General features: G+C 36.8%; 1 protein-coding gene across 1 annotated transcript in view; it reads left to right on the top strand.

The window, feature by feature from the left end:
• The window catches only part of Zfand3 (zinc finger AN1-type containing 3), a 313,535-nt gene that overhangs the window by 215,003 nt on the left and 84,295 nt on the right, over positions 1-14,237 (top strand). The window contains exon 3 of the mRNA XM_027943576.2: positions 8,497-8,679. Within this exon, the coding sequence (XP_027799377.1) occupies positions 8,497-8,679 (183 nt within the window). The remainder of the gene's footprint in view (positions 1-8,496; positions 8,680-14,237) is intronic.

Raw genomic sequence — 14,237 nt, 5'->3', positions numbered from 1 at the left:
ATCCTAAAGTCAGTAAATTTTAAAGAGAAGTAATCATCATGAGAGGGTAAAAATCTGTTAGAGTAAAGGTTTTTTGATTTTGTCTTTTAAAGAAGTTAGAAAAGCTTCTAGCTCTTTTAGAAACTAGAGGAGATTATCCATGGAATTTAGTTTAAATAAGTCTGGCCACATTGAATATATCATAGTTTTCCCATAAACTAAGGACCCAAGATGACACCTGGATCCTTTGGTTCTTGCTAACTCTAGTTTAAACCAGTTTGTTCTTAAGAGCTGAGACTATTAGTCCAGATTAACATCAAACTACTGAAATGTTATTAAGATTTTAATCAGAGGGCTGAAAGTCTAGTTTATGAATTGTCTGGCTACTGCTAATGGCTTTGTAGCTTTTCAAAATAAGACACCTAACTTTGGGGGCTGTGCAACTTAGAAACCTAGAACGGTACTTGTCAAGAGGCTACATAGCCTGTTGTGGACATAAATTGGAAAGAGAGGGAAGGAAGACCAAAATGTTGTTCTGTTAAAGGAGATTTTTAAAAAATTACTTTTTAATTCTAATTTATTATACATGATGGCAGAATGTAATTCTTTTCATATTACACTGATTACACAACAAAGTATTTTCACACCATTTGTGTCTTCAATACATGTACTTAGGGTAATGATGTTTATCTCATTTCACCACCATTCCTATCCCCTTGCCCTCCCCCTCCCCTTCCTCCCCTTTGCTTTATCTCAAGTTCCTCCATTCCTCCCATGCTTTTCAACACCCCCCCCATTATGAGTCAGCATCCTCATATCAAAGAAAACATTGACCTTTGTTTTTTTTGGGATTGGCATACTTCACTGAGCATTATATTCTCCAGCTCCATCCATTTACCTGCAAATGCCATGATTTTATTCTCTTTTAATGCTGAGAATTGTTCCATTGTGTGTGTGTGTGTGTGTGTGTGTGTGTGTGTATATATATATATATATACACACACACACACACACACACACATACATACACACCAAAGTTTCCCTATCCATTCATCTATTGAAGGGCATCTGGGTGTGTTCCACAATTTAGCTATTGTGAATTGTGCTGCTATAAACATTGAAGTGCCTGTTTCTATGTAGTATGCTGTTTTGCTATTTTTAAGTCTTTGGGTATAAACCAAGGAGTGGGATAGCTGGGTCAAATGGTATTTCCATTCCCAGTTTACTGCTTTCCATATTGGCAGGACCAATTTGCAGTCCATGAGTGTGCCTTTTCCCCTACATCCTTGCCAACACTTTTTATTGTTCGTATTCTTGAAAGCTGCCATTCTGACTGGAGTGAGATGAAATCTTATGGTAGTTTTGATTTGCATTTCTTTAAATTACTAGAGATGTTGAACATTTTTTCACATGTTTATTGATTGATTATATATTCTCTTTGGAGAAGTATCTGTTCAGTTCCTTGGCCCATTTATTGATTGGATTATTTGGTTTTTTTGGTGTTAAGGTTTTTGAGTACTTTATATATATATATATATATCCTAGAGATTAGTGCTCTATCTGATGTGCTTGTGGTGAAGATTTGCTCCCATTTTGTAGGCTCTCTATTCACCTCACAGATTGTTTCTTTTGCTGAGAAGAAGCTTTTTAGTTTGAATCCATCCCATTTGTTGATTCTTGGTTTTAATTCTTGAGTTATAGGAGTCTTATTAAAGAAGTTGGGGTCTAATCCAACATTATAGAGATTTGGGCCTACTTTTTCTTCCTTGAGGTGCGAGGTCTCTGGTTTTATTCCTAGGTCTTTGATCCACTTTGAGTTGAGTTTTGTGCATGATGAGAGAGGTTTAATTTCATTTTGTTACATCTGGATTTTCAGTTTTCCCAGCACCATTTGTTGAAGAGGCTATCTTTTCTCCAGTGTATGTTTTTGGTGCCTTTGTCCAATATAAGATAACTGTAGTTATGTGGATTAGTCTCTGTGTCCTCTATTTTGTACCATTGCTCTACAGGTCTGTTTTGGTGCCAATACTATGCTGTTTTTGTTACTTTTGCTCTTTAGTATAGTTTAAGGTCTGGAATAGTAATGCCACCAGCTTTACCCTTCTTGCTAAGGATTGCTTTGGCTTTTCTGGGTCTCTTATTTTTCCAGATGAATTTCATGATTGCTTTTTCTATTTCCGTGAGGAATGTCATTGAGATTTTGGTTGGGATTGCATTGAATCTGTATAGTTCTTTTGGTAGTATGTTCATTTTTACAATATTAATTCTGCCTATCCAAGAACAAGATAGATCTTTCCATCTTATAAGGTGTTCTTTATTTTCTTTCTTTAGCATGCTGTAGTTTTCATTGTAGAGGTCTTTCACTTCTTGCGTTAAGTTTATTCCCAAGTATTTTTTTTTTTTTAGGCTAATTGTAAATGGGGTGGTTTTCCTAGTTTCTCTTTCAGAGGATTTGTCACTGATGCACAGAAGCTTCCAGTGGAAACATGGAGATATAATTTGTGATATAAAATGAGATGGGGTTTCAAGAATGGGAATATGTGAACTGGCAAAGTGCCTTGTACCCATGCAAGCTGGGAAAATGTTTGCTTCATGGTACACTCTTCAATAGGATGATCGTCAAATTAACCTGGGTCTCAAACCCCTGTCTAGCACTTGCTTGGGAGGGGAAAATTACCCAAGTTTGCCATGCCCCCCCCCACTGTCCTCTGCTGAAATGTAGGGATTACATCTACTGTCCTGTAAATTTTGAAGATTAAATGAGAAAATGAATGTAAAGCCCGTGTCACAATGCTTAGCTTATGGTAGCCTCTTAATTCTTAGTTCCTCAATCTCCTTTCATTTTATTTTCTTTATACCCAGTTTTAGTGTCTGCAGTAATGAACTATAAGCCTTAGTAGTGAGCCACATAGTCTTAATGAGTGAGTTAGAAGTATAGTTGGGTTTCTCTCTTTTGATTATGAAAAAAGAAATTCACATGAATCTTGGAGTGCCCTTGAAGGCATACAAAATAGTTTATGAATGGTTTAAAGGAACAATTGAAAGATAATTCAGAAAACATCTGGCCACTTTTTCAGTTAACATTTACAGAACACTTTGTTCTACGTCCTGTATAATGCATGAGACTGACAAGTGGACAGGTGATTTTTACACACAATAGTGCATCTTGGGCTGCGGGAAATCACAGGATGTTGTGCCAAGAGAATTTAACAGCTTGTATCAGTGTTTTAAAAATGTGCATCTTCTCTTACTGATTTATATACTTCTAGCAATATAACCTAAGGAAGTTTAATGAAATCTTGATTGTAATAGTAAAAAATTGACAATGGAAAATGTATAACAATAGTTAATTGGTTTAATTGATGTATTAATAAATGGAAAATACTCATTGGTCACACAGATATGCATTTGACAAACAAAAAAAATTCATTACACATTGCAAAGAGAAAAAAATAGGCTACCAAAATGGTTAGAAAGAAAAATTAATTTATTTTGTAAGAAAATTCATTTCTTGAAATCACTGAAAGTTTTTCCAGGTTACTTTGAAAAAAATCATTTTAAAATATATATATTATTGTCATAATTTGGTAGAGGATGGGCGTGTAAGCCAACTAAGCATTTTGCCAAATCCAAATATAGTATATCCAAGAGAGAAACAACATGCACATCAAAGGTGAGCAAGATACAGTTCCAGAAAAGTTGTCCAGGTGAATGGGCTTATTAGCAGCACAGGGCAAAGTGCTTTCACAATGCTCCCAGTTTTTAGAGGGAAATTTTATAGTAAGAAGATTGGCCTGTGAAAAGTCATTCTGAAAACATGGAGGAAAAGATGTCCAACAAGTATGTGGGTAGGCAAACCCAGGGAATCCACTGGCTGTTTTTCCTTAGCCATCATCCTTAAGTAACTTATCTCCATCTTGTGGAAACCTCCCATTTCTAGAAAGCAATTTTAAAAGTATCTTTTTTGATAAAATTATTTTTCCTCCTAGTTAATAATAAAGTAAGCTGACAAAGTCCTGGCTGTTTGCTTTTGAACAACAGTCTTATTAAGGGCAAAAGTTTTTGCTCAAGTTTTACAAACAGGTTTGTTTTAAAAGACTTCTCATAAACCTCTCTAATTCACAGCTCTATTCAAGAATGAACTTACACCTTTGGATATACCTTTAAACAGCACCAATGTATAAAATAGATGACTATTCCCATATTTTTCTCATTTATAGAAAAGGACTATCTTGGGGCTTTCTAGTTTTCCCTTTTATATGAAAATTGTGTAATAAGTGAAAAGATCTGTACTGTGTCAGGATCAGATAAAGTGGTTGTTTCTGGACTTTTCATCTATGTTGCTTTCCAGTGTACAATTCCTTGCCTCATCCATCCCTTCTTTTTGGCAGTGGTCAAAAGTTGGATGCTGGATGAAGGAAAGGCACAAGAGAGTAAGGTTGCAAATTCCAGGGTCAAAAGAAGAAACCATTCTTTTTTACTGATCCTTTCTTTAAAGTAGAAACTAAACCCCTTATCTCTCACCATGCACAAAATTCAAAGTGCATCAAGGATCTAGGAATTAGACCAGAGACCCTGCGTCTAATAGAAGAAATAGTAGTCTCAAATCTTCATCATGTCGGATTAGGCCCCAGCTTTCTTAACAAGACTCCTAAAGCACAAGAAATAAAATCAAGGATCAATAAATGGGATGGATTAAAACTAAAATGCTTCTTCTCAGCAAAACAATCAATGAATGAGGTGAAGAGAGAGCCTACATTTTGGGAGCAAATTTTTGCCACACGCACATTAGATAGAACACTAATCTCCAGGATATGTAAAGAACTCAGAAGACTAAACACCAGAAAAACAAACAACCCAATCAATAAATGGGCTAAGGAGCTGAACAGATACTTCTCAGAAGATATCCATTCGTTCAACAAATATATGAAAAAATGTTCAGCATCTCTAGTAATTAGAGAAATGCAAATCAAAATTACTCTTAAGATTTCCACTCACACCAGTCAGAATGGCAGTTATCAATAATACAAGCAACAATAAATGTTGGCGAGGATATGGGAAAAAAGGTACACTTATACATTGCATGGGACTGCAAATTGGTGCAACCACTCTGGAAAGCAGTGTTGAAATTCCTTAGAAAACTTGGAATGGAAAAACCATTTGTCCCAGCTATCCCGATCCTTGGTCTATACCCAAAGGATTTAAAAACAGCATAATACAGGGTCACAGCCACTTCAATGTTTATAGCAGCACATTTCACAATTGTTAAAACTGTGGAACCCACCTATATGCCCTTCAATAGATGACTGGATAAAAAAAACTGTGGTAACTATACACAATGGAATATTACTGAGTGCATAAAAGGAGAATAAAATTATGGCATTTGCAGGTAAATGGATGGAGTCAAAGAATATCAGGCTAAGTAGGCCAATCCCCCCAAAACAGATGCAGAATGTTCTCTCTGATAACTGGATGCTGACCCATAATGGGAGGGTTGTGGGGAGAATGGAGGAAGTTTGACTGGGCAAAGAGGAGATGGAGAATGTTAAGGGGGTATGAGGGAAAGGAAAGATGGTAGAATGAGATGAACATCATTACCTTGGGTACATGTGTGACTGCACATGTAGGTGTGACTCTACATCGGGCACAACCAGAGAAATGTGCTCCATTTGTGTACAATGAATTGAAATGCATTCTGCTATCATGCATAACTAATTAGAATAAATTCAAAAAGTAGAAACATACCTTTCATTTTCAATTGCTGTCATATTATTGAACGTCCATGTGCCAAATACTTTAGGCATGTTTTGTTATTTAGTTATCATTATCCTGAGAGGTATGAATAACTACCCTCCCTTTGTTTTACAGACAAGACCCTCAAAGATTAAAAGGTTGCTTTTAGCTTTATGCCCTGAAAAGTCAGGATTTGAATCCAGGTCTGTCAAATGGTAACATTCTTTGTATTGCATAAACTGATAACTTTGGCAGGGGAGTTAGAAGACTCTTAGGACTAACTCCAAATTTCTGATGAGTTACATAAATTTTCTTATCTCTTGTTTGCTTTTCCTGTAAGAAGAAACTATTGAGGTGACTCTTAGTCATTTCTGAAATAAAATGATTCAATTTAAGCATAGAATGTATAGATTATCTATCAGCTCTCTTTATGGACAGCTAGTTTGGTTTGTAATGAATACTGTTTGTTTCTGACACCATCACCCTGTGGAGGTGTGAAAAAGGCATATCAGGAGAATGGGTTAAAAGAAGGTACATTTTTAAAGAAAAGCACCTGAGCATCCAAGGAACATGGCAAACGTGGGCTGACGATTTTGTGGGTAGGACCTGGCAATGTCTTTAGACACCAACTTCATAAGGTTATTATGCCTAAGTGAGTTTCTGTTTGTTTATGTTTCTGCCTGTCTCACCATCTTTCTTTGGGGATGGTGCTAGACAATACAATGATGACTCAGTTTCATTTTTTTTAGGGCCTTAAGACATTTCCAGTTAAGTGATAGGTGGCTATGAGAGAGAAACACAATGACTATTGACATAAGAGAGCTAATGCAATGGCCTAACATAAAGAAGTGTCATTGTTGCATTATTTATTCCATTTGTACAGTATCTTTCTTAATGATGTTATACAGATAACATTGAGAGAATTAATTATTTTACATGTCAAAATATTGAAGTATAAAAAAATAATTAGGAGAAGTAAATATCCAGAAAAGAAGCAGTAGACACTTAGATTCCTCCTTGGTATAGCAGGTTGGAGACTTGGGCCAAATTTATTGCACTCACCAGTGGTGTTGGAATGGGTGGAAGCTTGACATGGAAGCCCCTTTTGCGGCTGGTCTACTGCTTACCATTCTGTACCCTGTGTTTGTGATTGAGGGCCGTGAGCTTTGTTGTCAAATGGACCTACCCCTTTTACTTGTTAGCTGTTAACTTGGAGCAAATTTCCCAAACGTTCTAAAGTCAGTTACTTTATGAACAGAATTTGGTATCGTTAATACCTGACTTGAGTTTTCCTAAGAATTAATGTAAATTACACACACACACACACACACATACACACACATGCTGGGTTTCTGTTTTCGCGACTAAAAGGCTCAGGGGTCACTCCAGTTGAACTGGGCTGACTGGGCTGCGCAAAATAACCACACAAGAGACATGAATACCTTTTCTTTGGGGTTGCTGTGATGGCGCCTCTGACCTTAAGGGTCCTCAGGAAGAGAGAGAGCAAGAGCACTTGCTGACCCCTTTTATTGAGGAGAAGCTATTCAAATGAGGCAAGGGGTCAGGTTTCATTGGGCTGAGTCTATCTTCATGATGTCCACTGTCAGCAGGTTGACTGACACCTGGGTAGGCCACACCCAAGGGCACAGTAAGAGAAGGGGACACACACAAGGCACTTCCATGGAAGATTCTATCCTAACAGGGCAAAGGGTTATATTACAAAGGAACAGGTGAGTGTAGCCTCACCCATGGGCTGTAGCAAGACACACCCATGCACGAGACACCGACCCTAGAACCCAAGAAGGATGGAGAAAGCTCTGTCACATTTCTGTGACTGAGCGCCTCAGCACCCAGCCGGGGAGTGTGACTTAGTCACGTGCAAGGTTAGTCACACACACACACACACACACACACACTTAGGTATATGTATACACATATCCATTTATTTCAATGCCTGGCATATGGACAATGTATCATGAATGCTAGAAATTCTTATGCTCAGAATATGTCAAAACATTGATTCTGGTGAAGTTATAGAGCATGATAACCGGGGCTTATCTGTGACTCAAAATATAATTTATGTGTAGTTGTAAGGATCATCTTTTACTTCTCTGAATTGATAAAGTATAATCTGTACTTCTTAGAGTATCATTAGATGTTTTGAAATGAAACATAAGGAGAATATACATAATAATCACATTTGTGTATCCACTACCAGCTTAAGAAATAAAAAATTGCTAGAAGGCTGTCCTCCCAATGTTTTTAATATGTCTCTTATAAACATAATTGGACTTTGTTTATTTAATCTGAATTTTTTGTGTTTGCTGGTAAGTTTAGTCTGTTTATATTAGTATCATTACTGATATATTTGAACTTACTTCTACCGTATTATCTGTTTTCTGTTTACCTTACTATTTTGTGATACCGTTTTCTTTATGATCTGCTCTCTATTGGTTAGAGCAACTTAATTTCTCTTTATTCCTCTTTTTCCTTCTGTTGATCATCCTTCATGATTAACAACAACATGCATCTTTCACTTTGCAAAATCTAACGTTGAAATCAGTGTCTACCATTCTTCTCAACAATAAAGACATTGGAAAACTAATTCTAATCACCCTCCACCAATGGTTTTGATCAGTATTTTATTTCCATTTTTTTAGTTACCCAAATTAGACTTTATTAATTGGTATTGTTACATTTAATTTTTATGTTAACTTATGTTGTTTTCTGATACTCAGATTGTGAATTCCTTAATTAAGTGGATATTCTCACTTTTTTTTAAAGATTTTCAAAAGAAACAACCAGACGATGATTCCGCTCCAAGTACAAGTAACAGCCAATCAGATTTGTTTTCTGAAGAGACCACCAGTGACAACGATAATACCTCGATAACCACGCCAACTCTTAGTCCCAGCCAGCAGCCGCTTCCGACAGAACTGAATGTAAATTCACCGAGTAAAGAGGAATGTAAGTGCCTGGATTTTGAGAGGTGGTAGAGAGAGCAGCCTAAGAAATGTATTATGAGCTTCTTGGTAATGCCTCATGCTCAAGGGTGGGGTGGGGAGGGGGGTGGAGTGGGCAGCAGTTCTTTAAATTCAAGGTAAGTATTCACACATAGAACCCATGTTCAGCAAGTTAGATAATAATTTTCAGCCATTCCATAAAGTGAAAGTTTTTCTTGGATGATAGATTTTTACATTAATTGTCGAAGTACACAAAGTTTTAAAGCCAGTATATAGCAGTGACTCTCAGTTCTAGTTGCACATTAGATTCTACTGGGAAATTTTTTTGGCGGCAGCAGGCGGGAGAGTGGGGTGGTGGTATTGGGGATTGGACTCAGGGGCACTTATCCACTGAACCACATCCCCAGACCTTTTTGTTTTATTTTGAGACAGGGTCTTGCTAAGTTGCTGAGGCTGGCTTTGAACTTGGTATCTTCCTGCCTCAGCCTCCTCAGTTACTGCGATTACAAGTGTGCATCACCACACCTGGCTATATACTGGGGACTTTTAAAATAATTTTAATCGTTAGCTCCACTTTTGATTCTAACTTAATTGGTCTACATGGAGGCCCTAAAATATCTATCTTCTCTCTCTCTCTCTCTCAAGCTCTGCAGAGGATTCTAATATGCAGCAAGAATTTAGAGCCACTGGTCTGGGGAACTTAACCCTGTCATTAACTAGATCTTGACTGTTACTAAGCATTTAACTTGGGTAATAAAACTATATATAGAACACAAGGGAGTAGTTTATTTTGTTTACTCTTCTTCTATATGTCCTTCAGTAATGAATACTATTATACATGTGATATGGAAGTTTATTGTCTTTATAATGCTCTCTTTTGGGACACAACTAACTAATAGTACTTGTTGATGGCACAGCAGTTTTTGCCTTTTAAAAGCTTTACTTTATAAGGTTGGAATTTAGTGTTTCAAGTTTCATGAATATCCATAAATGTGATAGTTCAGGAAGTTGTTTTAGTCAGTTTTTTTGCTGTTGTGACTGAAAGTCTTGACCTGAGCAATCTTAGAGGAGGAACAGTTTATTAGAGGGCTCACAGTTTAAGAGGTCTGACTCCATAAACAGCCGTCTCCATTCCTCACAGTTCAAGGTGAGGCAGGACATCATGGCAGAAGAGTGTGGCAGAGGGAAGCAGCTCACATGGTGATCAGAAAGCAGAGAGAGGTCTCCACTTGCCAGATACAAAGATGTACCCCAAAGCCACACCCCCCAATGAACCACTTCCTTTAGCCATACTACCTGCCTCCAGTTACCACTGAATTAATCCCTGTAATCCCATAGGAATTAACTCACTGATTAGGTTGAGGTTATAACTCAATCATTTCTTCTTCAAACTTCTAGCATTGTCTCACATGTGAGCTTTTGGGGGACATCTCACAACCAAAGCATAACAGATGTTCTGTTCACTAATTTTAGAAAAGTTAGGAGAAAACAAAGATTTATCCAAATCGTTCATATTCAGATATATTTAGAATATAAAAGACAGTTTTCAAAGAATTTATTATTAAGCAGGAGAAATTAAATGTATTTGTTATGTTGTATCAGAGTTTATTAACCAGAAGTGACTCCACCCCCACATCATTTGATAATGTCTGAAAGCCAGAAATATTGCTGAACGTCCTGGGTTGCATAGGACATCTTTCCCTCCACAACCAAGAGTTATCCAACCAGACATGTCAGTATTGCTGAAGTTTAGAAACCTTGATACATAGTTGTATGCACCAATGTTAATGGACCTTACATGTTGAAAATAGGGACTGTCGAAGAAAGGCATTGGGCTCCTGGAGGAAGTGATATTGAAGATGGATAGAAGGTAGTGAAAAGATATTCTCCACACAGTAACATGAGCTGTGGAATAAAGCTTCATGGCATTCTTCATTGTCTAGTGACTCCTTTAGAGACATTTGTGGAGGAGAATGGAGAACAAGGCTGGAAAAGTAAATTATGATGAAGCTGTAGAAGCTTCAATGCCCAGCTAAGCTATTTGGGCCATGATAAGTAGAGAAAGTAATAGCATTACAGTTATTTTTAAGAAGTAATCTGATAGTATTGAAAATTGGAAGTACTATAATGGAATAACATTATAGAGAGATAATTTTTAATATTATGATTTGTTGAGTGGAACCAGGGCAGACAGTAGGAATCATTTAAGAGGAGATAAAACGGATGGTAGTGGTAATGCTAAGGCAGTAGGTTTTGTTTTGTGAAAATCAGTTCGGTGTCATGTATTTAACTGTGGAGCTGATCAAAGCTTTGGTCCCCTGTCTTAAAAAAAAATACACACCATTCATTTGTGTGCAGTTTTCCACAAAATTATAAAGTTCATTATAAGCCCTAAGGTCAAGAACTTAATAGTGTAAGGGAAAAGTTGGAGCTGGTAAGGATCTCATCTGATGGAACCTGGATTGGAGCTGTACATACCAGGAATACACTACCACAAACCAATTTCAGTCAGCCAAAATGTAGGTAAGACTGAGATAATAATAGCTGCCTTTGACTGAGCACTTTATGTGCAAGACAGATTCTACTTGTTTTGCATATTTTCTTTTATTCCTCATGACAACCCAGTGAAGTGGGTCTTCTCATTATCCCCATTCTGAAGATTATGAAACAGGCATAAAGAGATCATACAATATGCCTGTGGTCACAAACTAATAGATACCAGGACCAGGATTCAGATTCAGGCATTTGGCTTGAGTTCATGCTTTTAATCATTTAATTCACAATATAAAATATACTTATTGCAGAGAATATTCATATTGGCAAAGTCAGTGCTTGCTCTGCCTATAATCAAGGTCTGTGGAAACCCAAATCATAACTAAAAGTTACTTTAATTCATCTTGAAAAAGCAAAACAGGAATTAGAAATAAACATATTCATATGATTAAAACATTTTCTTTGGAGGGAGACCTTCATGGGAAGCTGACCCATAACAAAAATTTATATAGCAAATTATGGGTTCAGAACAAGTAGAGTTAAATTAAGTGAATTTTAAAGCAAAACACTCTGAATGTCTGGTATGCCCTAAGAACATATGGAGTAAGTCTTACTTCACTGTAAGATTCCATCTTCAGACCATTTCCCCTTCTGCTGCCTGGACTTAGACCTTCCTTGAATTCTAGAGCCTCTGGGATACAATTCTTTCTATATTTTCATAGTTTACTTGCCTAGACCATTGTAGAATGCCATGCATTTTCTTCTGATATATAAATACCTGAAGTCTGATAAGGATGTTTAGTTCTACTAACATTAGATCCATTCTCTCTCTTTCTGGGGACTGCCTTGTGCTCATCTTAGAGTTATACTCTTTGAAGGTCATCACATTTCCTAATTCCTCAGGTTTTCACATATCTGGGGGAAATGAGGAGATTTGCCAGTTTGAGATATGATATTGACTTAAGTTTATATTGTGTTCAACTGAGAAGGTTGAGTTGGCACTCTGGAGAACACAGTGTAGGTTCTATGTAATAACAGTAGTTTAAGCTTTAGGGGTTAAATGCCAAAGATGAGACCTACAAAAATCAGTGAGGATAGACTTTGAGTGAAACCCCCACATTTAGAGAACAAAAGTGATAAGAGGCAACTGAAGATGTCAAAGAGGAGAATAATGATGGTGGACAAGGTCACAAAAACCAAGCAACATGTTATTGAGTGTGGGGTTTAATAATAATGATAACAAAATGTGTACTTCATATTTATGAAGTGCTTGCTCTATTGTAAGCACTCTTCTTAGCTTTTTATAGATATTGACATTTGATTGTCAATAAAGCCTATGAGGGGAGAACTTTTTATTATGCCTATTTTTATAGATGAGAAAGTTGAAGCACAAAGAGGTCCAGTAACTTCTGCCTAAAGGTAAAGGGCTTCTGTTTGGCAGAGGATCCCATATTCTAACACACTAATTTAGATCCGTAGTCTTTCCTTTCAAACACTCTAGCATATTGCCTAAATGTTGTGAAAATTCTGCAGAAGTTATAAACTGACAAGAGGCATTTGGATTTGGTGATTATGAAACTGGTTACCTTAATAAACTATTTCAACTATTTGTACTTTCATTTAGCAGTCTTCACTCAGTGCCTGCTATATGTTAGGCACTAGGTTTAGTGCTATTACAGAAATGAATAAGATTAGATATCTACCCACAGGGAAGTCACCTTTTCAAATAGAGATTCTGGCTTTTTATCCCAAATAGGCACATAATAATATTGTGGTATAATGAAGGCAGATGCCAGCAGTGATTAACAGACATGTCATTTGCAAAAGCTTTCCCATTTGGGCTTTACTACACCTTCTAAGTTGAAGGCAACTGTGCTAGAGTAAGGAAGATGTATGCCAGTTTGTTAAAGCTGTCAGGGTGAATGCTTTATAAGTCAAGGTGAGGTAATTAAAGTGATTGTCAAGTAGCAGTGATGACCATGTGAGATTAGATATGCCAAACCTTTCATATTTCTTCATCTGTGACCTACTTGGGAGAAGGAGAAAGAGGCAGCTGGGAATTACCTATCTTGCTATTCATAGCTACCACAATTTTATGTGTCGGTCCTTCTTGGCTTCCCCTGCAGATGTATGGAAAAGTGTAGGGTATAGGAGTTGCTATCAGTACTGAATAATCTTTAATATTTAGTAGGTATAGATCTTTGCTATCGTGTTGATCTGGAAATGCTGTACTTTCGTTGGAGTTTGTTGGAAGTTTTAAATTTTTTTCCCTTAATAATCAAGAGAATGAGTATTGCTTAAATCTCCTTTCAACCTCTTACTGTTAAATGAATATAACATCAGAAAGTGGGTGAGTTTGGTATATTTCATTTTGAAAAGACTGAACAGCTGTTGACAAAATTGAGTAAAGTAGAGAATTCTGGGACAGATTTTTAACCAAGAGTTTTGTAAAGCAACTGACTAAAGGTCAAATAAAGCAGTTACCTAAAAGTTCTAAGTGCTACTTCTCTGTCAGAGCACACATACCTCTCCTTCACAGTGTTTGACTGTAGAAGAGTACACAGAACATTGGCTGTTAGAAATCTTTCAAAATGGTGTAAGCAAAATTCAAATAGTAACTTTTTCACAGCAGTTAGGTGCTATTATAATGCTGACAGCTAACATTAAGTGATTACCAAGTACTAGGTACTGTTCTGAGTATGTTACAGGTGTTAGAGTACTTCATTTCAATAATTACTCTGTAAAGTAGGTACTTTTATTATACCCATATCACAGATGTGGAAACAGGCGCTGTGTAATTCAGTACCTTGCTAACTATCACAGAGCAGTCTAGCTCTACTGACCTATCACCACAGCATAGCTGCCTATCTCTAGAGTGCTTTATAGTCTAAAGAACATTGCATACAATTGTTGGCTCTATGGAGGAAGGGGGTATTAGATACTGAAAAAACAATAAAATTCTTCTTTCTACTTTTGCTACTACCTATTTATTGTTCTTTCCAGGTTTTTCTTAAGGGAGGTAAAATGTGATTTGAATGTCTCTTTTTATTTTGTTTATAATTGACATAA

The sequence above is a fragment of the Marmota flaviventris genome, chromosome 6, assembly GCF_047511675.1.
Source record: "Marmota flaviventris isolate mMarFla1 chromosome 6, mMarFla1.hap1, whole genome shotgun sequence".
NCBI lineage: Eukaryota > Metazoa > Chordata > Mammalia > Rodentia > Sciuridae > Marmota > Marmota flaviventris.
Note: the sequence above shows the minus strand (reverse complement) of the source record. Positions and strands in the feature narration are given on the sequence as shown.